At 43.2% G+C, this 24,361-nt stretch overlaps 2 protein-coding genes across 4 annotated transcripts in view; both read right to left on the bottom strand.

Moving 5' to 3' along the window:
• Window positions 1–1,593: 1,593 nt before the first annotated feature.
• On the bottom strand, window positions 1,594–17,726 carry DGCR8 (DGCR8 microprocessor complex subunit). The gene is made up of 14 exons (XM_026716202.2): window positions 17,524–17,726; window positions 13,868–14,899; window positions 12,745–12,904; window positions 12,082–12,224; window positions 10,388–10,670; window positions 9,649–9,846; window positions 8,901–9,002; window positions 7,926–8,024; window positions 6,750–6,832; window positions 5,099–5,199; window positions 4,010–4,116; window positions 3,347–3,474; window positions 3,051–3,164; window positions 1,594–1,723 (listed from the first exon to the last, which is right to left on the bottom strand). The coding sequence occupies exons 2-14, from the start codon at window positions 14,585–14,587 to the stop codon at window positions 1,640–1,642; spliced, it is 2,322 nt and encodes a 773-aa protein (XP_026571987.1). The 5' UTR covers window positions 14,588–14,899; window positions 17,524–17,726; the 3' UTR covers window positions 1,594–1,639.
• A 5,505-nt stretch (window positions 17,727–23,231) lies between these two features.
• TANGO2 (transport and golgi organization 2 homolog) overlaps window positions 23,232–24,361 on the bottom strand; it is a 58,336-nt gene continuing 57,206 nt past the window's right edge. For all 3 annotated transcript variants that reach the window (XM_087913392.1, XM_087913390.1, XM_087913391.1), the window contains exon 9: window positions 23,232–24,162. In XM_087913392.1, coding sequence (XP_087769518.1) covers window positions 24,042–24,162 — 121 coding nt within the window. In that variant the 3' untranslated portion in view covers window positions 23,232–24,041. The remainder of the gene's footprint in view (window positions 24,163–24,361) is intronic.

Here is a 24,361-nt window from a genome sequence, read left to right as displayed (position 1 = left end):
AAGACATGAGAATTATTTAAAGTTAAACAGGTTAAGAAATGAATTGAAAATTTATAAAATAAGCTTGAGGAAAGTATCTAAGAAAACTAACAGAAAATATGCAAAGTAATGATAAGATTAGAATTTAAATGGGAAAGGTGAATATGTAATCAAAGTCATGTTTGTATGGAAATGTGAAAACCTGGAATCATGCTGTTCACTAAAAAAAGATATTTTTAAAATGTGGAAAACTGAAATAAAATGTTTACCAAAAAAAAAAAAAAAAAGAACTAAAGAAGCTTCTTGGATGAGAAACAAAATGTCTTCAAAGAAGAACGAAGTTTAGTTGCCTCTTGAAAAAGCACCTTTGGGACAACCATGACCTGGATGACTGAGAATCTCCATAAGCATTTATTTATTTATTTGTGGGGGGGGTTCGGGGGGGTCATAAAATGGTATGGATTTCTTTCACAGTAGTTTTTGCTTCTCGAACCTTCTATAACCATGGACCAGAACAGAAAATGTTTACACCTCCACACATATTCTTTACTTCAACAACAGAAATTTACTTCGGTCTTTTTAAAGATACATCTCTGATGCATTTCGCTTTACATTCATATAGTTCCCAAAGCCAGATTTGCGAGTACTAAACAGGCAATAAAAATGAAAAAGGCAGTCACATTAAAAAAAAAAAAAAGATCTTGACTTGAAAGGTATCCAGTGATTTTCCCGGCGGGGAATAAATGCTAGATGTTGCAACTTTTAGCTAACGTGATAAAATATGAAACCTTACCAACCACTGCTGCTACATTCACGGTTAATCTGGTAAACTGTGAGGAAAACATCATTATGAGCCCTACTAGCATGAAGAAAAGTTTCAGAACAGTGATGCTTGGCTCACCTTTATGCCAAAAGTTTCATTGGTTACATCTAAGAGAAACTGAAATGTATGTTACAATCACAGCTTCCTATGTTAGTCTTTTGTTTTAAATGGAACAATTAAAAGAATGGAAACCTCAAGAGCTGTGTATACAATCAGTTCTTCTCTGATAATCACTGGATCCATGCTAAAAATCCTAAGTCTGCGAAAATTCACTTGAGAAGCAATCCTACTGGCCTAACTCGGCAGGGCATAAAGTGATACACATTTTTGTGCCTTTCCTGCAATGTAGCTGACAAGAGGCTGCAATCAGTGCTTATTTTGTGCGGAAATACAAGAGACCCTTTCAGAAAACAAGTGTCTGCAGTGTTCCTAAAAGCAGGAAGAACTATGCTCTCCTGGGTTACACATTCGTTCCGCTCTTGAACATCCTGCATTTAATTCTTAAGCATCTCTATCAAAGGCAGCACTCCTTTCTTTTGGAAAGGATGGGGAGTTGAGTTTGCCCAGGTGAACAACCCTGTTTCTGCTTCTCTAAATGCACAGCTGGGGAGTTTTTTTTTGCCCTCTTGAATAACATCATCTTGGGAAGCACACACAAAACTTCGCATTATCGCCCGGATGCAAACGCACAATGCACATTTGAAGCAGCTTTGATGGTTAGGTTGTTTCCCCGAAGCAAACCAATTTCTCCTTCAAACTGTTGACAAAGTAAAAACTGAAAAAACCATCCCTAACTTTCGCCACTTGTTTTATTGCTCCACTCCCTAATCTTTCCCATTACACATCCACAGTACACAGAGGCTCACTGCCAGGCTGAGCCGATTCTACAATTGTCATCTTGGGTTTCTTTCGCGTTTCCTCCTAGAAATATAAAAAAAAAAGAACCAACCATAATTATACACATCCTTCATCCTCGCTGGATGCCAACCTTCAAACGTTCCCGGAACAGAACTCTTTTAATATCTGATCTTGCTCCAGGTTATCCTAGTTAGTACTTCCTTGTTGGAAGCATCAAAGTGCTTCCATGGTGAAAGGATTTGCTGGTGACATCACTGTTGGGGGGGGGCAGTGCCCAGTAGTGGGCTCCTTTCATGTACCTTTGAAGTTGCCCACTGAAGTGGTACCCATTCATCTATTTGTGGCCACCCGCTTTCGAACTGCTGAGTGGGTGGGAGCCAGAGCGTGGGACGGGAGTTCAACCCGTCCTGTGGCAGCAACGGGCCTCAAACGTTGAGTCTGCTCATTGTCAGCCCAGCATTCTAACCTCGGGAGCCACCGTGCTTAGTTGCTAGGTAAATTTAAAACCGAAATTGTAACATCTTTTTCTTGAAAACAAAGGTTGCCTAAAGGGACATGGATGAACTGGCTGCTCATGAAAGAGAGTCTGGCTGCTCTCGATACTTTCAGAATTTTGTTTTTGTTAACCTCCGAGTTGGAGAGCTCGGCTTGGGTTTGTAAAGGAAGGAGAAAAGTGGTGTTTTAAAATAAGTGCATCCTAAACAGAGAATCCCTATGAATACAGAATTCTTATGTTCCTATAGTTATAGCTTCATATATGGACAAAGACCAGCCTGGTTATCATCATATTTCGTGAAAACAAATAAACATTGTGAGATTCTTAGCAGATTATCTGATTATCTAATCCAGAGGTCTCCAAACTTGGCAACTTTTAAGACTTGTGGACTTCAACTCCCAGAAGTCCAAAGTCTTAAAATTGCCAAGTTTGGGGACCCCTGATCTAATCAGAAAACCTTCGTGTTTAAGAATCAGGAAAGCCATGAACCAAGCAGAACCATGAACCTGTTTTGTATGGTCAAAGCGGGGGTGGGATCCAACCGGTGTAATTACCAGTTCGGTGGCTACGTGTAATTGTGCACGTGTGCAATTAACTGCAGACCTACCCGGACAGCTGAGTAGCGCTGCACGCAGGTGTGCAGCGTTTGAAACAGCCTTTTCCTGCTTTTTCAACCTCAGCTGTGCCGCGCAAAGCAGCTGAGGGTGAAAAAGCAGGAAATAAAGGACAGGTAAAAGCCCGGGCAGGTGGGTGGGCCAAAACAGCAGCAGACACAGAACCAGTTCTGTGTCTGCTGCTCTTCAGAGCTCTGGTTCTGCAGAGCTGGACAGAACTGGTAGAATCCCACTCCTGAGTCAAAGCAGCCAGGGAGCAGCTCACCGAGATGCTACTCACCCGTTCTTGTGCTAATTTTCTCATTTCCTCTTGTAACTTGTTCAGAATGTGCAGATTGGGCTTGTTCTTTTTGGCATATTGTTGAAGTTCTATCACGCTTTTGTCAGATGTTTCCTACCCAAAAGGCATCAAAATTAAAGGGAATTAAAGGATTTTAATACGGTCCTTTTACACCCTACTTTTTTTTTAAAAAAAGCCTCTGAATTCAGTCTAAGCAGCAAATCACAGATAATTTTTCATGTTTCCATAGAATCTCATTTAGTCCGGAGGCCAGGCAGAACATAAAAACACTTTACCTGCTTAACCATCTTACTGCTTTCTCTGCCGTACATGCGCAATAAAGAACCCCAGTTTTTCACATGTGGGTGAAGCAGCTGAAGGATTTTCTGGGAAGCTAGTTGCTTTCCAACTCTTTTGTTTTTACCTGCAAAATCACCACAAGGCAAGTTTAAATGTCACACTCATGGAGTAAACGTAGGAAATGGACACAGAAATTGGAGAAAAAGCTACTGCATTGAGGAATCATACTTTTAAAAACAATGATTCTACTATGCAGAATGTTTTGTACATTATATATAAAATTTGTATTTTTTAAGGGAATGGCTACCAATTAAATTATCAACTTTGGTCCTTAACAATTATAAGTGTACAGGAAAGGGAAAGCATTTTATCTAATGTAGCCAAAATGTTCTTTTTCTTTACAAACTTATATTCAAAATATTACAAAAAACTGCAGTTCCAGCTTTGATACCAATGTACTCAGGTATAAATACTTCTGTTTTTGATTGAAAACCGTAACTAAAATGATAAGTGTCCTGTGATCGGTATATAGGAAATTCTGACCAGTTAAACAAGAAAACCAACAGCACCAAGAACGCTTATGTTCTTAGAGGAAAAGTGGCATATAAATCTAATAGAACTGATTTTCCACAGATTTTCTTAGTAACTGTGATACTTACACCACCCCCGCACAGTATGCTTCCCACAAGTCATAACATATTCGCTCTTCTGATTTTTGCCAGGAATCACTTCAAATTTTATGGATGTATCACCCATGCCATGATTTCTGGAGGACAAAATAAATACTGTTAGAAACACTTCGCGTTTAAAAACTCTGGGTTTATTAATTAAAAACATTGAAATTTTAAAATAAAATGTTTGCATCAAATCTGACACCAAGATAAAATGTCTTTCAGCTAAAGCAGTGTTCATGATTTTCGAAGGACAAAAATGTTCCTGGTTTTTCCCGCACGTGGTAAGCAAATTGTCCCAGTTCTGGAGTCTGTCTAGCCACCATCTACACAAGATATTTCTAATAATTATGGGTTTCAGCTTTAAGAACTGACAGCTGGACATGCAATATGGTGATACCAACAAAAGCTAATATTTGGATCTCAGGGTTGAAATGTGGGGACCTTGGTGCTTAGTGGCTTTTTTTTTTGCCAATGTTTCATAACCAAATCATCATCATCGTCAGCTGAAGAAAACTACCAAGCTCAGAAAGCAACAAGGACCCCACAGTACAGCGTGAGCAAAATGTACAGGAAGTCCTCAACTTACAACCACAATTGAGCCCAAACTTTATGTTGCTAAACAAGACAGTTAAGTGAACTATGCCTCATTTCATGACCTTTCTTGCCACAGATGAATCATAATTGTTAAGTTAGTAACACGGTTGTTAAGTGGCTGGCTTCCCCTCTGACTTTGTCAGAGGTTTGCAAAAGGTGACATCACCCCGGGACCAGTGCAACCGTCATAAATATGAGACAATTGCCAAGTGTCGGAACTTTGATCATGCAACCATGGGGATGCTGCCATGGTCGTAGGTATGAAAAATGGTCGTAAGTCACCTTTTTCAATGCCACTGTAACTTCACATGGGGGGACTCTGTCCCAAGTGGACTAATTTCCAAAGCAGTTGTCACGTTTTAGGAACCATTTCTAGGTTCTCCCGGATTAAAGGGAGAAAAAAAGAACAGGAGAGGTTATTCCATAAAAAGAACGAAACCTTCCTCCACGGATAAATCACGCACGCCATGCAAAACTCACCTTTTAAGGCACTCGTGAAGGATCTGATATGGAGACAGGAGTCCAGCTTTACTGGTCAGTTCGTACACCCGTGAATCCTCGATACTGATATGGTTAAAATACTACAAACAAAATCGGTAAAACGGTCATTTAACGGTAGAAAGGACTTTTTGAGCTTTTGCGGGGAGGGCTCTAGTGGTTCTGCGGTGGTAGTATTAAGAGAGAAACTAACAAGGAAAGATTTAAGAGAACAAAATAAACAGCAGAACCAAGGGGCTGTTTGCCTTCGTGTTGATTTTACTAGGAGCTGCGATTGAGAACCATGGCTGTAATTACCAGCAAAGAATATAAGTTGTCCTCGACTTGAATGGCCGTTCAGAGAGACAACGGCAATGGAAAAAGTGATTTAGGGCCATTTTTTCACACTTATGACCGTTGCAGCATCCCCAGTCATGCGACTTACATCCAGATGTTTGAGAACAGATTCACATTTACGATGGTTGCAGTGTCCCTGGGGTCATGTGATCCCGTTGTGACCGTCTGACAAGCAAAGTCAACGGGGAAACCAGGTTCGCTTAACAACTGTTACTACTACATTAACAAGTCGTAAAATTGGGACAAGCTCACTTAACAAATGTTTCACTTAGTGTTGTGGTTAGCTGGCAGCAGGTGCAGATGGCTGAGGAGAGTGAGGACGCAGATGAGGGGCCAGGACCATTAGGGAGTGGAGTGCTGCCTTCAGAGATTGTTGGCAACGATGAGGAGGTTTCCCGAGGAGCCTGTACCCAATGCACACAGTATTGCTCGCAGGAAAGAGAGCTACAACAGCACAGTCGATTCGGGAGTAAGGCTGCAAGATAATGGCCCCTCCTTCAAGAAGATAAAAGCCAGCTGTGAAAGGAATGTTCTTTGCAGAAGGCAAAGACGTTTTGAAACTCCAGCCTCGTGGACATTCCAGTATCCTGAATTTGTATTTGAAGATTCTTGTATTGCAAATTATTTCTTGTCTGTTATCTTTTGGCAAGTCTCGCAGTTTGGCAAGGTTTGTGCTTATTACAGCTAATTATTTTGCAGAAGCCTTACAAGGTTTCTGTTCTCTTTTGGATTGTGTTAGATTTGTTGGAAAAGAGTGTGTGTCAGAACACTTAGCAACATAAATTTCGGGCTCAATCGTTGTTAACTTGAGGACTACCTGGACTCAGAAGCTCAGAAGGATTATATCTGACATTGGGGTTAGAGGAAGCCACTGTCTGAACAGGGTCCCAAATTTTTTTAGTCTATATGGTCATCATTTCCAAGTATTTCAGTAACGAAGGAAAATATGTTCTTGAAGAGACAGAAAGGTAATTTATAACTTAGCTTATTAAACCAGGGTCTATGACTTATAATAAAGTTTGTCTTGCCTTATTAATCTAAGACATTATCATCCAAATATAGCCATCAGCTCAGCTATTCCCAGAATTGTGTCAAATTCAGTTCAGATCCACCAAACACAAGATAGAAAGAAAAGGAGACTTCATTATTTCTCTTTCCAGAGGCTGCCTCCTTTAGTTAACTCCTTCCAAGGACTCAAAGGATAAATACAATAAATTACAATGGCAGTTCTTCTTCTATGCAAAGAAGCTGAAGGTTTAAAGGAATTTAACATGCGAAGACTCAGCCCTGAACGTACCTCTAATTCCTCACTATCTTTGGGCTTCTCCTCAGAGGTCTGCTTCACAAAATCGGGGATGAGGATTTCCAGAGTAGCTCGGGCTGAAAAAAAATAAATAACTGGCATGAACAGAGGCCTCTGAAAATCACATGCATTTTGTCAAGAATGCCAACATGCATCGAACAATATTTTCCTTCGTTTTTAATATGGTGAAAAGGTTCCCAAGTTGGGAAGTTTATTTATTACTCGTGTTTTGTATTTCATAACTGCCCTTCTCTCTCAGAGAGTGGACTCTTGGGTGGTGAAGTTGCAGAAACATCTTCTGAGAGGAAAGCCTGTGGAAAATAAATCCCAGATATATCTGTGCTAAATTCTCTCAGCTCTTCTGCCAGTTCTACACACATTTCCCTTAGTTGCTACCCAGACGGACTGCGAGTCCCAGAATGGAGTAGCTTAAGTGCCACAGTCTTGCTGCAATAGTAGTATTACTTGTCACTTAAATCACAGAGATTTAAACAGCAAGCAATAATTGGGTTCTTTTCATCCGAAATCACAATCTTGAGTGGAACAAGTAAAACACAAACAAAATTCTGCACTTTGGAGAACATGGTACAGGTACTCCTCGAGTTACGGCACCATTGAGTCCAACGTTTCTGTTGCTTAGCAGTTGTTAAGCAAATTTTGCTCCATTTTCCACCATTAAGTGAAGCACTGCAGTTGTGAATTTAGTAACAAAGCTGTTAAGGGAATCTGGCTTTGCCGTTGACTGTCAGTAGGTTGCAAAAGGGGATCACATGACCCTCGGGACATCACAATCACCAAGCATTTGAATTTTGATCAGGTGACCATGGGGATGCTGCAGCAGTCGCTAAGTGAGAAAAACATCTATAAGTCACTTTTTTCAGTGCGTTTGAAGAGTCACTATATGAACTGTTGTAGGTCGAGGACTACCTGTACTGCATTTCAGTCACATGTCTTAATTGCACGCATCATGGTGTGTTAATTTCTCTCTATGCTAGCCCAGCAAGCATTGACGAAAGCACAAATCGCTTGTAGAATCAGAAATGATGCGCCCATTATTCTGAGAATGCTAATTTTCTTGACTCCACTAATCATCCATAGATCTGGATCAGGGGCCCCACGTCTGCAAAGCCTGAAAGGTTGGGGAACTCTGATCTAGACAGCTTTACTTACCAGCTTTATTCTTGGCAAGTTTTTTGCTACTGGCAGTCCCTGCTCCATAAGTCACTCCATCAATAATAACTGATGCTCCAAAAGGCTCACTTGGGTTCTCTTTAAAGAGAGGAGAGAAAAATCAAAATATCTGAAGTCCCATCTCATCCTGTCAAGAAGACCGAGAGGCTCATGTTTAGCAGACTTGACGATTTACAAAGCCTGCTCAGTTAAAGAGCAAGCCAGGAATAGGTTTCCTTTATACTGAACCGTCCCATGCTACCGTTTCTTTATTCCACTCCCACGGTGCTATCCCATTAACATTCTTGAATGTAAATGTATTCAGAACAGGAAGTTTTATAGTGTTTCCCCCCCAAACCCCCAAAGAAACGTAGCTCAAGAAGGAAGGCAAATATATACGTGTGCTGGGATAATGTTTCAAGATCTAATCTGGATAAGTTATGGGGACCAGAGCAAGCTTTCGGACCTGTGCCGGAGCCCATCCTCAGGGAACTTCTCTCTACCAGAATGTGGGCTTTGGGCTATTCTATGCTAGCATTGCTACTAAGATTGTTGGCTGAGCAGGGACAAAAATAGCCAGGGAAAATTTTTTGAAGCCTTGGAAAGGCTTCAACAGGATTGCAGGTTTCCCACCAGTTTATCAGATGCTTAGGAGCTGAGGAAACAACAGCCAATGACTTAATACTTGGCCATCAACACCCAAAGAACAAAAGGCCACATACAACCAGGCACCACATAAATACCACACATAGAATAGCTCAAAGCACAAATTCTGGTAGAGAGAAGTTCCTTCAGGATGAACTTCAACACAAATTTGAAAGCTCGGAAGACTAAACCTCTGGTCTCAGTGACCAAACCCAGATTGGATCCTGCAACATGGCTCAAGCTTAGATCTTTAGATCTACTGCAGCTTCTCTCAGCAATCATCACTTAGATGAATGAATCATCCCTTTAGATAAATATTAGAAGACTTACCACATTCAAAGAAATTGTAAACAGGCCGTACTTTCAGCACTCGTTGCATATATTCATGAAGTATACAAACTTCAGACTTCCCATTGGGATTAATAACAAACTCTGGAAAATAAGGATATTGCACAGATGCGGCTTTGAATCTTTGAAATGTTCACTAGTAACAGCTACAGGATGAGAACGGCTTTCATTAAGAATTCCCACAGGATAAATACAACTCCTTGATACCAATCCCAGTACGTGTACTACCCTGACAATGAGTCGAAAATAAAATTAGCATTTTCCCAACATTCGGTGTAGGTAGTCCTCCCTTGGCGACCACAATGGAGTCTCCCTGTAAATCATGACGGTCGCAGAGTGGATTGTCATGAGACCAATCTGATTTTACAATTTTTTTTTTTGCAGTGGTCATTAAATAAACATGGCAGTCACTATGGCTGTTAAAGCAAACCAACTGTTTGGTTTTTTTGCATTTTGCCAACTGTTTTTTGCATTTTTTGCAAAAAAAATGTAAATCCTTTCTTTTTCCTTTGTCAAATAACATTGTACAATGTGGTCGCGTGACTGGGGATGCTACAAATAGCTGTAAGTGGCTGCTAGACCTGGGTTGTAAGTATCTCTGGGGATAACTTTGAAAGGAAGAGACAAAACTCTGAATGGGAAGGACAAACAAATAAACAACAGTTCCATATAGAACTCTGGCTAATTCTCAGGGCTTTAAATCCATTCACAATCCTTACAACCAGCCTACCTTTCTTTGTGGGTGCATCTTGGACAGACAACGTAATGAGTTTCTGATTGGCTGGCAAAATGGGCCTCTCAGACTCCGCCTGCTTCCTCTTCATCTCCCGGTTGAACTGCCGCCGCTCGGCCCAGGTTCGGAACTTCTTCACCGTGACTTGCTCGAAATCGAAACATTTTTCCAGGTAGTGTCGGAAATCCTCAATATCTGAGGAAACAAAGCAACCGTCATCGTGCCGTGGTCCTTCCAACTGAGCGCAACTGGGTTCGGTCAGGGGAGCGACCTGATTTACAGGACATTAGGGCTTATGGTCGTAATAAGGTCGTAAGTCAAGGATTACCTGTAGATGGAAATATCTGAGAAAGATTTGTGCTTGTGTCCCTTTGCATCATACTGCAAACAAGCAGTTACACAAAAAAGAAAATTAACTGAGTAACTGAGCTGGAAGGGATCTCGGACGTTTCTAGTCCGACCCCGTTTAAACAGGAGATCCTACACCAATCTGGAGAAGTGGACATTCACAATTTCTGGAGGTGAGACGTTCCACTGATTAATTGTCCTCACTGTCCAAAAATCTCTCCCTACTTCTAGCTTGGATCTCTCTTTGAGATGCTTCCACCGGTTGCTTCTTGCTCTACTTATAATGTGCATCAAAGTGACATTTAATGTACAGCAAAAGGATCTCTGATCCCCAACTTGAGTTGGCAGGATGGGGCCCACCTGGAAAAGGTAAACGACAGGTCCTCACCTACTGATTCATCTTTGCACACTTCCACCTTGGCCTTCACTTGTCCCAAAGCTCCTTGGGCTGCGTCTCCCCCAGTTGGATCTTTCTCATCCAGCATTCCGGAATCGGCTGCAGTAGAGTCCGGCTCCTCCGTCTGAGAATCCAGTTCCAGGGATTTCTCCGTCAGCTTTACGGGCGAAACCTCCCTGCTTGGGGTGATGTCATTGCTTTGTTCCCTTTCCTCGTTTTCTCTCATTTTTTTATAATGCAAACAAGGAATGCTACTCAGAGGAGGGTCGTGTTTCTGCAACAGAGTTTGCAAGTTCAAAGGTGAGAGCAGGACTACAAAACCAACATGTAACTTCCCTCATAGATAATGCCCTAGCTTTTACCAGCAATGCTTCAGACCCGTGAGTATCGTCGTTATACAAAACAAAACACAGCAGGGAAGTCAAATGCAATATGCTTTCTACAAGTGTTTTTATATGCTTGTTAGACAATCATCTGGCTCTCTAGCAACCTACACCCTTTTAAAGTTATTTTCTGTACTATCAGAATAAAAATCTTATGAGAAGCAATTAATTTTAAAGTGCACCTTGGAAGTATCAAAATGGAAAGTGTTCCTAATTGTTCCAATGTATTTTCAGTAATTTTTAAAATCAAAGTCATCCACCATATGTTACCGTTGTACATAGGGGGTGCTCATAAGTCTTCAACTTTCCTCTGTAAATGTTTTCCCATAAAAGAAGTGGAGAGGAACGTATTTCCACCTGCTTTAAGATCTCACTTTTCTCTGCAGCCAGATGCCTCCAAGAAGGCTAGAATAGCAGAAACTTATCCAAGAACAGCTTTCTATGCTCTTTGACTTTATTTCAGCTAGAGGCCTTCACTCCCTCTTGCAGAGGAGGACTCTATAAATCAGTTACGCATAATGCTTAAGGAAAGAAGACCAATAATACCAATCCTCTTAAATTACTAATGAGCCAAGTGTTTTAGTGTTAAGTAACCTATAAAGCAATTATGATTCTGTAATGTAATGACAATTCAAAATAGATCTTTTAGTCAAAGGGCAGGAAGGCATTTTTTTTTTCATATTATTCTGAGTGATGCTGACAGCTTCATAATTAGCTTGGCTCCAGCATGCAGATAATCACCGACTTATGACCACAACCGAGACCTGAATTTCCATAGTTAAGAAGGCTAGCAGTTGTTAAGTGAATTAGGTTGTTAAGTGAATCCAACTTGAAGTTTAAGGACCGATGTTAATCACGCTTTTCAGAACTATTGCAACTTCACACAGTCCTCAAATGAACGGTTTCTATGGAGATTCTCAGTCATGCAGGTCATGGTTGTCCCAAAGGTGCTTTTTCAAGGCCTCTCCAAGAGGCCTCAACAACTTCTAAAAAAGAGTGCAAATGACCAGCTGTCTGCAAGGAGTATAAATCCTTCCATTCCTCACCATCCAGTCAGAGCTGAAGAAGCTTCTTGGAGGAGAAGCGAAACGTCTTCAAAGAATAAACAAGAAAGGTCCAGTTGCCTCTTGAGAAAAGCACCTTTGGGATAAATGAACGGTTATAAGTCAAGGGATACCTGTAGCACCTCGCGTCTTAAATAAGATGACATCGGATTTTACAGAATCAAATCCAGTGAGAGTCAGCCACGCTCCTAACAACGGCAGAACGCCTAACGTTGATTCGTATTTCTAAAAGACATACCCTGATGCTTCCTGTTCCCAAGAAATAAGGTCTGGACCAGGTGACCACGCGAGACTCTCTGTGTAGGTAGACTGGGATACCCGAGTTGTGGAATGTCATGATCCATCCGTCAGGCAACGGTTCTGTAGGAGGGCGACCACGACCTGGGGAAGAGAAACACACTAAGGCACTGCTTAGTGCCCAGACCCCTCCATTATTATTTTGAAACAGAAGTGCCTCCCACTTCCCTGGTTAACTATCAAGCTAGCCAGAAGCTCGAGGTTCTTCAAATGCTGGTTGAAGAAACCCTCTTGACAGGCAAGTTGAAGTTTATCAACACTTCCTTTTTCTCCAAAGCGGGAGTCTTCAACCTTGACAAGTTTAGCTCCCAGAATTCCCCAGCAGGCATGGCTGGCTGAGGAATTCTGGCAGTTGGAAATCCGCAAGTCATAAGATTGCCACGGTTGGAAATCCATGCTGGCTTTGCTCACACCTGGAACAACTCTTGTGTTCTGCGTGTGGACCAAAATTTATTTTTATTTATTTTTCACACTCCTTAACCGCCCATCTCCCTCACGGAAACACAGTTGTTCTGGGCAAGATGTGAATCGGAAGAGAGCCAGCCTCTTAGCGAAACTGGGATGGTCAAAGTAATTAGGTGCGTGATTAGTTGCGACAGCTTACTTTTAAGAACAGTTTTTATTTTGGTCATCATGGGCTGCACAGTGGTCTCTCCGTCAGACTGATGGTCGCTTTCCCCTCCGTATTTCTCATCCATCCTCCTTTTTTTGGGAACGCAAAGGCCCTCTTCCAGCAGAGCGTCCACGTCATTATCAAATTCATCCTGAAAAACATGCTGTCAGGTAGATACCACACCCCATATTCTCCTCGTTCCCTGAGAAGACAGGTACGGCTGCAGAGACCTATAAACTGTCCAAGTGACTCGAACTATATCAAGGTGGAAGGTTTCACGGTGTTAAGTAGCTCAGCAGTTCTGTAATAATTCAGGAAGAGTTGATGACTTTTTTATGCAGCTACTTCGATGAGCTCTACAGATAGTCCTCATTTAAGCAACCACAACGGGGACAGACAACTCAGTGGTTAAGCGAAGCAGATACTAGGTGAATCTGCAACTTGGCTTATGGTCTTCCTTCAGCTTTCCTTTGCTTTACAGACCCGTGAAGGCTGCAAATTGTGAGAATCGGTTGTTACTTTTTTCACCTTCGTTGCGACTGAAAATGGTTGCCAACCAAGAACTACTTGTACAGGCAAGTCCTCGGCTTACCATTTGTCCAGTGATCCTTTGAAGTCACAACAGCACTAAAAAAAGCAACTTATGATTTTTTTTCACAATTACGACCATTTCAGAATCCCCATGGTCACACAGTCAAAACTTGGATACTTGACAACTGGTTCATATTTATGACTTGCAGCGTCCCAAGGTCATGTGATCCCCTTTTGCAACCTTCCGACAAGCAAAGGTAATGACAAAACCAGATTCACTTAACAACTGGGTTACTAACAGAACTGGTGATTCACTTAACAACTGTGACGAGAAAAGCCATAAAACAGTTGCCTCCAAATTTCTCAACGTAAATTTTAGTCTCAATTGTGGTTGTATGTTGAGGACTACCTGTATCTTCTCTGCAATTCGGCCTCAAGCCCAAATTTTGTTTCACCAAGATTTTCTTCCTATACCTCATTTCCCCCTCCCTTCTCGGTTCATATAAATGCTGCAGAAATGCTGTATATTCTCAAATTTCCTTCCTGAACCCAAACTCTGGAAACAAAACAAAACCATAGTTACCTCGTAAGAATAGTGCAAGGTTTCTTCGTCCACTTTGTCTTGCTGAACGATCGCCTTAGACGCAAACCCTCCTTCTTCATCTATTTCCATCAAATTGTCTGTAAAGTCTTCTAAATCATCCAACACTGCATATTCCACTCGCTTTTCCTGATCTACCTCGTTGTCCTCCTCCTTGGCCTCCTCCTTTTCGCTGGCTACCTGAGCCGCCGGGCCACTACCCGCACCGAGAGGGCAAGCATGCAAATCCCCATTGACACCGCGAAACCCTAACTCTACCCCTGCCTCATAATCTGGCTCAGCTCCAGTGTATAGCACTTTTCTGTCTTTGCTTTTGCAGCTCTCTGTAAAGTTAACGCTAATCTTTACATCCTTAAGCAACTTAAGACTGGGAATGAACTTCCTAACGGAGGGCGCGTGGCGAGCAGTTCTTGGGCTTTGGCCACTGTAAGGATCTATGATAAGACGACTTTGGTAGCACGGAGATCCCTTGGTGAGGAGCTGCGTCCCGTTGCCAGCGTGGGCGTCCCCAGCAGGGGTATCTGACTGTCCATCACCACCGGAGCTAACGTCCATTACCTCTGCGTCACTGGACGTTTGCAGGGGAGGTGGTGGAGGCTGTTCGTTGGGCGGCAGTGGTGGGGGACAAGAAGGGCTCTCCATGTTCACTTCAGTGCTGGCTGGCTCTTTTGGAAGGGGAGGTGTGTTCTCACAATTCTCCATCGCTAAAACTTACCCAGAGGGGAAGGAGGGGGAAAATAATAATAAACCCACCAAGTTTTAAAGGAAAGGGTTGTAGGAATCTATGATCCTCACATGCAGAAGTCCCTCCAGAGAGGATGGGTCGTGCTTTATTCAAAAGGCAACACTGATGATTCAGTTAAGCTGACTACATTGCTCTTTTCATTAATGTGGACAGCTTTCAGAATCACTGTCTCAATTACTGGAAATCACAATGCATTCAGCTTAAATAGCTGATGTCCAAGCTAAGAGCTTCTTCCGTGGGTGTCGTAGATCTCCTGGATTTCTTTCATCCTGCAAAGAAAAATAAGTCAACTATCAATCACTCCGATTAGGAAGTACAGTCCAGTTATCCAATCCTGAGAATAACATACAGGTAGTCCTCTACTTACAAGAGTTTAGTGTACGTTTGAAGTTACGACGGGACTGAAAAAAAATGATGGGGAGCTGCTCTTCCGGTTTCCGGCGCTCCCATGCTGGCGTCCAGCTGGCAGACGTACATGCGCACGCCGGAACTTAGAAGAGCAATGGGCGATGGCTGGCACGCCTGGAAAGATGGCTCTGTGCGCCACTTCCGGCACATCTGCCATAGATTCGCCATCACGGTTCTAAGTTAACAATGGATTATAGGCAACCCATCCTTGGTAAAATTATGATGATGTACGGAGTATGGTTATGAAGACTTGTTTTCATTTTATCTATAAGTACAGCTTCCATATGTGTCATTTTGACTATTGTATTTTCAGGTTCTGGAGTGATAGATGCAAGTGGCAGGCAAGGATCATGGTCTTTAAGGGAAATACCATCTTCAACTTTGATAAGCCTCCTTTGAGAATTCAAAGGAGTTACAACAACTAGATAGAACCAAATAGATGAACAAGTAGATTTACTTCAGATTGTGTTCAATCAAAAATTTAGGGCAAGGTGTTACACTGTTATGAAACAACGCCAAGCTGGACCAAGTTAAGATTTGCCAGAATAAATATGTGAACTTTGTTGCCACAAGACTCACTTGCTTATACAGGCTGTCTGCTTTAATAAAAGGAAAAAAAATGGTCAGAACTGAACTTGGTCACCTGGCATGCTCCCAAAAAAGCATCATGAACTACAGAAACAAAACAAAAAGGATCGCTTGCTTTGAAAGGCAACGAATTTCACACGACTGAAAAAGCTGGTGCTTTTTCTACGAATTACTCGCAGTCATTGCTCTGCAGTTACCAGAAATGTATTGTACTAGCTCCCCACCCGCACCTTCATTCAATTGTGTTCAATTCTCAAATACTGCCTGGGCAAGTATTTCCTAACGCACCTAAGAGGGCCACAGAAACTAGAACGCCTACAACTCCAAAGGAGAAAATGGTGGCATTCCCTTTGAAGTCTGATTTTTATTAGACAGAGGTGTCTCGTCTCTCCAGTACTCAGACAGCAATTGTACAGTTGAGGTGATGCGAAAAGGTTTCTTTCCCTCCGCTTCTTTTATGAGAATCTTGCAATGACTCAAATTAATATCATACACCATGATTTAACCCTAATTACAAGGAATCCGGGAAAAAGGCACAAACACCAATAACTTTTATATGTATGTATGCATGTGTCCATTTATGTGTACATAGATACATGTACATGTACGTCTGTCTGTCATCTATCTATCATCTATCTATCTATCTATCTATCTATCTATCTATCTATCTATCATCTATCTATCTATCTATCTATCTATCTATCTATCATCTATCTATCTATCTATCTATCTATCTATCTATCTATCTATGGAAGGCTGGAGAGCAATGCAGATAGTCCTTGACTTATGACAACTGAGCCCAAAATTTATGATGCTAAGAAATTTGTTGTGAGTTTTGTCCATTTTATGACTTTTCTTGCCACATTTGTTACGTGGATCACTGCAGTCGTTAAATTAGTAAGATGGGTTATTAAGTGAATCCGGTTTTCCCTGTTGACTTTGCTCGTCAGGAGGTCACACAAGGGGTTTCCCATGACTCCAGGACACTGAAACCATCACAAATATGTGTCAGTTGTCAAGCATCCGAAGGTAAATCACAAGAACACGGGATGCTGCAATGGTCATTAGTGCAAAAAATAGATCCTAAGTAACTTTCCCCCCCCCCGTGCTGTTTTCACTTTGGTTACTAAACGAACTGTCGTAAGTCAAGGACCACCTGTAAAAAAATAAGATTGTGTGCCACCCAGGGTAAGATGGGCAGCCAATAAATCTTACAAAATAAAAATAACAGCAGAACAATAAACAATCAACCTCCAGTTGGTTGCTTCATCACTGGAGGTTTTTAAGAAGAGATTGGGCAACTATTAGTCTGAAATGGTATAGGATCTCTTGCTTGAGCAGGGGGGGGGGTTGGACTAGAAGACCTCCAAGGTCCCTTCCAACCCCGTTTTTGTGTTAATTACCTCTTCACCTGTATTGTTTCATGTTACCCACCCGAGAAGAAGGTTCCCCCCCCACACCCAAAACCAGGAAGGCAGCTGTATCCCTCCCTCCCCGATGCCCATTTTGACCACGAAGTGTTATCCTGGATGGGGACTCCCCAAAACCCCTCGACTCGGGGTGACTTTTGGGCCAAGCCCAACTGACCTTATAAGAGTTGTGGCCCTTAAAAGCAAAGAACCCACCATAACACCTAAAGCGTCTAAAGATCTCACAGAATTTAAACGCTATTAAAATAAATACACAAGTTTTCATCCCCCTCCCCAAATTCGGGGGAGGGGCGTAATAGAGTCCGGGCCATGTCACGTGGCCCACTGAGCCCTCCCCCCCCCCTCGGCCGTCAATCAAACGAGGGAGTGGGGGGAATCAGTGCTTCTCGGCCTACCAGGGCCTAGTCAAAGAGGCTTCGGCGGGCAGCCCCCTCCTCTGAGCGGAGGCGGCCAGGCCCGGCACCCACCTGAGCCATGCCCGCCCGGTCTCAGCTGCTCCTCCGGGTCTCTTCCGCGTCCGCCTAGCTCCGAGCCGGCGTGAGGGAGGGAAAGCGGCCGCCTCTTCAGCCGCGGCTTTTTACTCACGGTCTCCCCGCCTCAGCGAAACCCTCTTCACGCGGACGCCACCATCTTTAAACGTCTCCTTACGCCGCTGCAGGAGAAGCCGCCCAGCCCTCTCCCCCGCCTCCCGGCCAATCGGCTGTCGAGGAGAGCTCGCGCGCTTCCCGCCCATTGGGGGACGCGGAGGCGCCCTCCCGCCTCTCTTGCGCGCCGCCAATAGAAGCCACGGGCGAGGAAGAGCGGCCAATAGGAGCGGTGGGAAGGCGGGGCCCGAAAGGGGAGGGGCAATGGTGACGGGGCGAGCTTTCGGGCTGTCGGTCAAGCAGCCAATAGGAAATAAGTCTTCATAAATAAAAATAACAGCAAAGATTGTATGAAGCGTGCAAGGATGCACGTACGAATCTGTCCAGTTGGAGCACTCTAACCCTGGGATTGCGGAAAATATAAGCAGATTGCTTAGAGTGGAGCAGATGGGAGTGAAAAAGCATTGCCAATATAGCCCTTAAACTTATATCCCGCTTCACAGTGTTTCTACAGCCCTATCTAAGCGGTTTACAGAGTCAGCCCATTGCCCCCAACAATCTGGGTCCTCATTTTACCCACCTCAGAAGGATGGAAGGCTGAGTCAACCTTGAGCTGGTCAGGATCGAACTCCTGGCAGTGGGCAGAATTAGTCTGCAATATTGCATTCAAACTATTGTGCACCATGGATGGAAGGAAGGAAGGAAGAGCAGTAGGAGGAGCAGTAGCCCTTAGACTTATGTAGCACTTCACAATATTTTCCAGCCCTCTCTAAGCGGTTTACAGAGTCAGCCTATTGCCCCCAACAATCTGGGTCCTCATTTTATCCACCTTAGAAGGATGGAAGGATGAATCAACTTTGGGCTGGTCAGGATTGAACTGCTGACAGTGGGCAGAGATAGCCTGAAATGCTGCATTCTAACCACTGCGCTACCATGGCTTAACGATGCATTCACTTATTAAGTAAGGTTGATGAGCCAGATTTCCACCTCCCATTAATTAATTACTATTGTTTCTTGGAAGACCACAGAAGGAGAAAAACTGGACAGACACTTGTCTGAAATGGCATAGGGTCTCCAGCCCCCTCCAGCAGGGGCTTGGGCTAGAAGATCTCCAAGATGCCTTCCAACTCTGTAATTCTATTAAGATTTCGTTAGGTAGTCCTCAATTTACAATCATTCACTTAATGACCATTTGAAGATACAAAAGCCTTTTGTTCTGACCCAAACCTGGTTCCAAGAGACCAAACACAAGACAAAGGTAGCAGCACAACCTTTTAATGCTTCACCTATGAATCCTGTTTCTTCACAGATAAAAGGCGGCTTCCAACTAATTAGCTCCGATAAGAAAGAGCCTTGCCAACTTTTTGCATGGCTGCCAAGAACAACAGATAAAATTCCTAAAGAATAAATCAAAGAGTCTCCAAACACAAACTCAGATATTCCTAATGTCCACCAGGCTCGAGCACAAAACTGTTTCTCAGCTGGCTTTTATTTTCTCAGGGAGGGGGGCCATTTCCTTGCAGCCTTACTCCCGAGTCGTCGGTGCTGCTGCAGCTGCTCTTTCCTTCAAGCATCCTTGCACGCATACGCACTGGGCACAGGCTCCTCGGGGACCTCTTCATCATTGCTGCCAGCCTCCACCATCTCCGAAGGCAGCACTCCACTCCCTGACGGTCCTGGCCCCATCCCTGCATCACACGCAGGCCCCTCATCTGAGTCCTCGCTTTCCGAGACCTCAGCCGTCCACACCTGCTGCCGGTGAGCCACAACACCCTTACGACCATTTTTCACACCTACGACCATTGTAGCATCCCCACAGTCATGGGATCAAAATTCTGACGCTTGACAACTGATTCAAATTTATGATGGTTGCAGTGTCCTGGCAACCTTCAAGCAAAGTCAACGGAGAAGGCAGGTTCACTGAGCTGTGCTACTAACGTTAACAACTGCAGTGATTCATTTAAAGAACTGGCAGGAAGGGTAATAAAATGGAGCAAAACTCACTTAGCCACTGTTTTGCTTAGCCATGGAAATTTGGGACTCAATTGTGGTCATTAGTCAAGGACTACCTGTACAGCAAGAAAATAGCCAGGAAGAAACAAAATAATACATTATCTTCTTACACACCAGAACCAAAAATAAGAGGCAGTATATGAAAGTGCCTAATCGATTTAATTTTGACAAGGAGCCTGGACCTATTTCTCCTTTTTATTTTCAAAGGCTGTGCCTCTGTAGTAAAATTGATGCTAGAGCCTATAGGTTTCCACCAGTGAGTATGAAAACTGTATTCATCACCTCCTTGGAACCAGATGTATGCTGAACAGCGGCAAGCAAGCATGTATTTACAAGACTGATCTGGCTTCTTAACCGAATTATACGGCGAAAGAACAGCTTGTTTATTTTGTTTTATTAAAAATACCTTGGCTGCTGGAGGAAGGGGCACCAATATTTTTTCCCTGCCAGCAGCTCTTTAAACAAGCATTGTGCTTAATCTGGTTTATAAATGGGTTTAATTCTACCTGGGGGGGGTGGGGGGGGCGTATACCTACAAGCTGCTTGCAACAGAATGCCATTAGTAAATACATAATTGCAATTTAAAAAGCCCTTCCTGCCTCCAAATTTTAAAATCTAGTAACGAAAGGACAGCATAATGTTGCTGCTGCTGGCCGAGATGAAATGTGGCTTAAATAAAACCCAGAGTCTCTGTTTGCATTCCAATGAACAAAGCACCCTCTTACAACACCGATTAACTACTAGTTTATAGCTGTTCGATCTGTGTGGTCTTTTTGCTCCAGTGGTTAGAAACGGGTACAGGAAGTTGTGGGTGTTCTCACAAAATAACTGTCATGGTGGGTGTAGCCATAATGTTTCCTTGCAACAAGAAGCAGGTAGTTCCCCACTGAATTTTTTTCCCCGGAATGGACTTTGGGGTCTAAATGATGCTCTTAAAGTTTGCAACGTGGTATCGTATCTTCCGAGTGGACCAAGTTAGGAAACAGACACTGGATGGATGAGTGTGAAGTCCACATTATTGTTATGGAATATAAGAAGAGAAAGTTGAAAGCCTGAGAAAGAGACAGACCAGTTCGAGACCTGGGAAGATCCTGGAAAAGATAAGCAACAGAGGTGAGAACACCAAGAAGCAAGCAAAGTTACAACCAGAAATCAACATGGGTTTGTCAAAAACACATGACGGTTTCATCATCAAAGAATATCTGAAATAGTATAGGATCTCCTGCCGTGAACAGAAGGTTGGATTAGAGGTGTTCCAAGGTTCCTTCCAACTCTTATTATTGTATAATTCTCTCTCGCCGCTCTTACACCAAAGAAGATCAAAGCCAGGAAATCTTGAGTTCCTTCCTCACCTTCTCCTATCTATCCAGGTCCAGCTCATGTTTTTGTTACAGTCATTAAATATATCTTCAAGACTATCTTCACACCCTTTAACAATTGGCATTAAGGTGTCCTAGATTCACGTATCCTTAACACACTGATGGAATTGGAATTATGCCCACCATTGCTACTGTCAGGTTGTCCAAAAACCAAGACAGACAACCTTTAGGTTCTTCTGGCTACTTGCACCATTAAATACATACTTTGAGAATTACTAAAGGGGAAATTGTCTTCATTCATCTCAGCCAAACTATCTCCGCCAAACTTTGCTATCTTGTCTTGGTCCTCTGAAATACAGCCTGTCAGTCTTGGAAGCCATTTTTTACTTAGAAGCTTCGAAGCTGCCACATTCAGTGCCTGGGAATTTGGGAGGGGGGATTTCATAGTGAGGTAGAAGACACAACAACATTCCTTTCTCAGAGAGTCAAGGACATGTTGCCCTGCACCTGGAGGGGAGTGACTGGAGGGATGTCTACAGTTGGGACAAAGATTTGATTGGGTCATGTGATGGACTGATGGATGCAGGGGATGGATCTTGGATTTCTCGTTTGGGAAGGGAAAACCTGGAACTCTGAGGGTTTCCTGCCTTAGCAGGGGGTTGGACTAGAGGACCTCCAAGGACCCTTCCAACTCTGTCATTCTATCACTAAATACCTCACAGTTGAACCCTGAGCTGCAAAGATTCTCTTTTCTTAGAACCTTTTTTTTCCTGAACACTGGATTTGCACCTTTTTGTTTTACACAGAATTTGGCCCCTGAATAATATAATGTGCTTTGAAATTGTTGTCCCTTCCTGCCTGCTAGGCTGCCAAGCTTAATCCTAATTTCCCATCCTGTATGTATTCTTTCGCCCAGTTGCCACCTGGGCCCTGAAGACAGAGGCTAAGCCATTGATTAAATCTTCAAGAACTGCAAGGAAAGCAAAAATTAAACAAACAATCTGGATGGTTTCAGCCATTTGTGTAATGCTAACTTGGGAAAAAAAAAATATATATATATATTGCAGGAGAGACAGAGCGCAAAACCGACAGGGAATAAATCTCTGGCAGTCCCTTTTTTAAGTAACCGGGTTTCACCCATGGGGTTTAAACTGCAGAAAAATTGGCTGGGATTTTAATATTTCTTGACACAAGCGCGCTTCAGCTGTGGACTGACAACTGGCAAGCAATCTAACATTTGAGGAATTAACGTTAAGCCCTCTGCGGCTGCAAGGGAGCGTATTAAACCGCCGGCCGGTGCCTTCTCCATTTAAATTGGCCATCTTGCCACATAGCCTCACCCAGGGTGGCTACATTTTCTGCAAGAGCCACCTTGGTAGCCGTCTTCCCGTTCCAAGAAGCTAATTCAGGGAAGCCGAACGAACGGCGTCAACCTTGAATGTGTTGGTTCGGAAGTCCTGCCGAGGTCAACTAGACTAGCTTCAGAGACAACGGGATAGAACTTCGGCCTGGAAGGTGTTGCAGTTAAAACAACGGAAGAATGCGGATTTCTCTCCATGCCTAGAGGACAAAGTGGCTCCAATTATGAATCGTGACTCTTCCATGGGAGGAAGGAAAGAAGAAAGGAACCAAACCAAGAAGCAAAAGGGTGACACGACAGCATTGCTGCAATGTTGAAGGGGCTCCTACAAAGACGGTGTGTGTGTGTGTGTGTGTGTGTGGTGTGTCAACTTATTCTCCAAAGCACCAGAAGGCAAGACAAAAAGCAACGGGTGGAAACTAACCAAGGAGAGAAGCAACTTAGAACTAAAGAGACATTTCCCGACAGAACAATTAATCCGTGGAACAAGTTGCCTCCAGAAGTTGTGAATGCTCCAACGCTGGAAGTTTTTAAGAAGAGATTGGACAACAATTTGTGTGAAGTGGTGTAGGGTTTCTGCTAAGCAGGGTGGGGTTGGATTAGAAGACCCTTCCAACTCTGTTATTCTGTATGCATAGCTACTCCAAGGAAGCCTCGATTGACTTTCACAGAATTTACTCCCTCCTTGGCGGACGTAAAAAAACAGGCATTAAAAAAAAAAGTTCCTTTGGGAGTGTAAGAAGAATTTAAGTCTTAGACAAGCCTGATCAGCTTTCCACAGGGCATGAGGATTGACACCGCTGTCGTTTCCACAAATGTCGTAACACCAAAACGCGCACATATTCCACACTCCCGAAAACAGCAAAGGGAGGTGGTTTAGCTAAATCAGAGTTCTCTCCGGCTGTAACTCCTTTTATTATGGTTCCCCGCTTTTTTCCTGCTTCAGACTTCCAGATAGAACATGGCTCAATCTCTAAAGTAATTTTTAAAAGAAACCCCAAGGAATTTGGAATAAACGAGATTCTTGATGAATAAGTCGAGGGCATATAACAAAACCTGGCTTCGCAACCAGGTTTTGTTATATGGCCAGGGAAAGGAAGGAAGAAACAGTGATCTGATTTTAAGGATTTTTCCATAGGTCCAGTAACTGCGAGGACACAGAATTCTCCCAGGCACCTCTGTAAAAAAAACAACAACCCCACATTCCATACAATCACAAATGCTTGCAAATAGCTAATGCTGCCCTATTAAAAGATAGCACAGCATGGCGGATACTGAATTATGACTTTTTTTTCACTCTGTCATTTCATCGCTTGGCCTTCCAACTCTCCGCGGGTCGAAGGAAAGGTGGAAAAATAGGAGTGTTTTACCATACATGATTCTCCAAAGTTCTCTGCGGTTTTCATTAGCGAGTCAAATAATTGTGGGGTTTTCCGCTCCCTTTGTGCAAAAAAAGAGCTTGTTTTTAGATAAAGAGTCTGCTTTTTCGATTCAAATGCTTCTGTTCTGGATTTTTGTGCAGACACACACATAAAAATAGTTTTGTTTCTGGGTTTGTTTTTTTTCTTCCGTGAATGCTACAGTGATCTAGGCAACGTTAAAAGAGGAGCTGCTCTCTCGAAATGCTGACTGGGTTCTTGTCCGGCAGGCCGGCTATTCATTTTCTTCTTCTTACTTCATCTTTCCAATTTATGCTTAGGAAAGTGTGATTATATCTGCAGCTGAAACTGGTATGTGCTGGTTTTCCATTGGGTGATATCGGCATTCAGCATGGTCCGTTCGGTGAAGGTGACATGTCCTTCCCCGTCGACGAGAATGACTGTGTTAGCTCTGAAAAAGGGGGAAAGAGAAAAAAAGACACAAGTACAGGTGGTCTTTGACTTACTGTGATGACCCAAAGGGGCGTGGCACAAAGGCAACACAGCCAGGTAACAGGTATGAGTCCCTTTATTTGCTCCAACTTTACCCCCGACGTCCCGATTACTCTCCGGCCTGGAGAAAAGCTCTCCCACAAACCTGCAACAGCCTT

This window comes from Pseudonaja textilis, chromosome 15, assembly GCF_049901715.1.
Source record: "Pseudonaja textilis isolate UNSWEBS1 chromosome 15, rPseTex1.2, whole genome shotgun sequence".
NCBI lineage: Eukaryota > Metazoa > Chordata > Lepidosauria > Squamata > Elapidae > Pseudonaja > Pseudonaja textilis.
The sequence above is the reverse complement of the archived record's forward strand: the minus strand, read 5'-3'. Positions and strand labels throughout refer to the sequence as shown.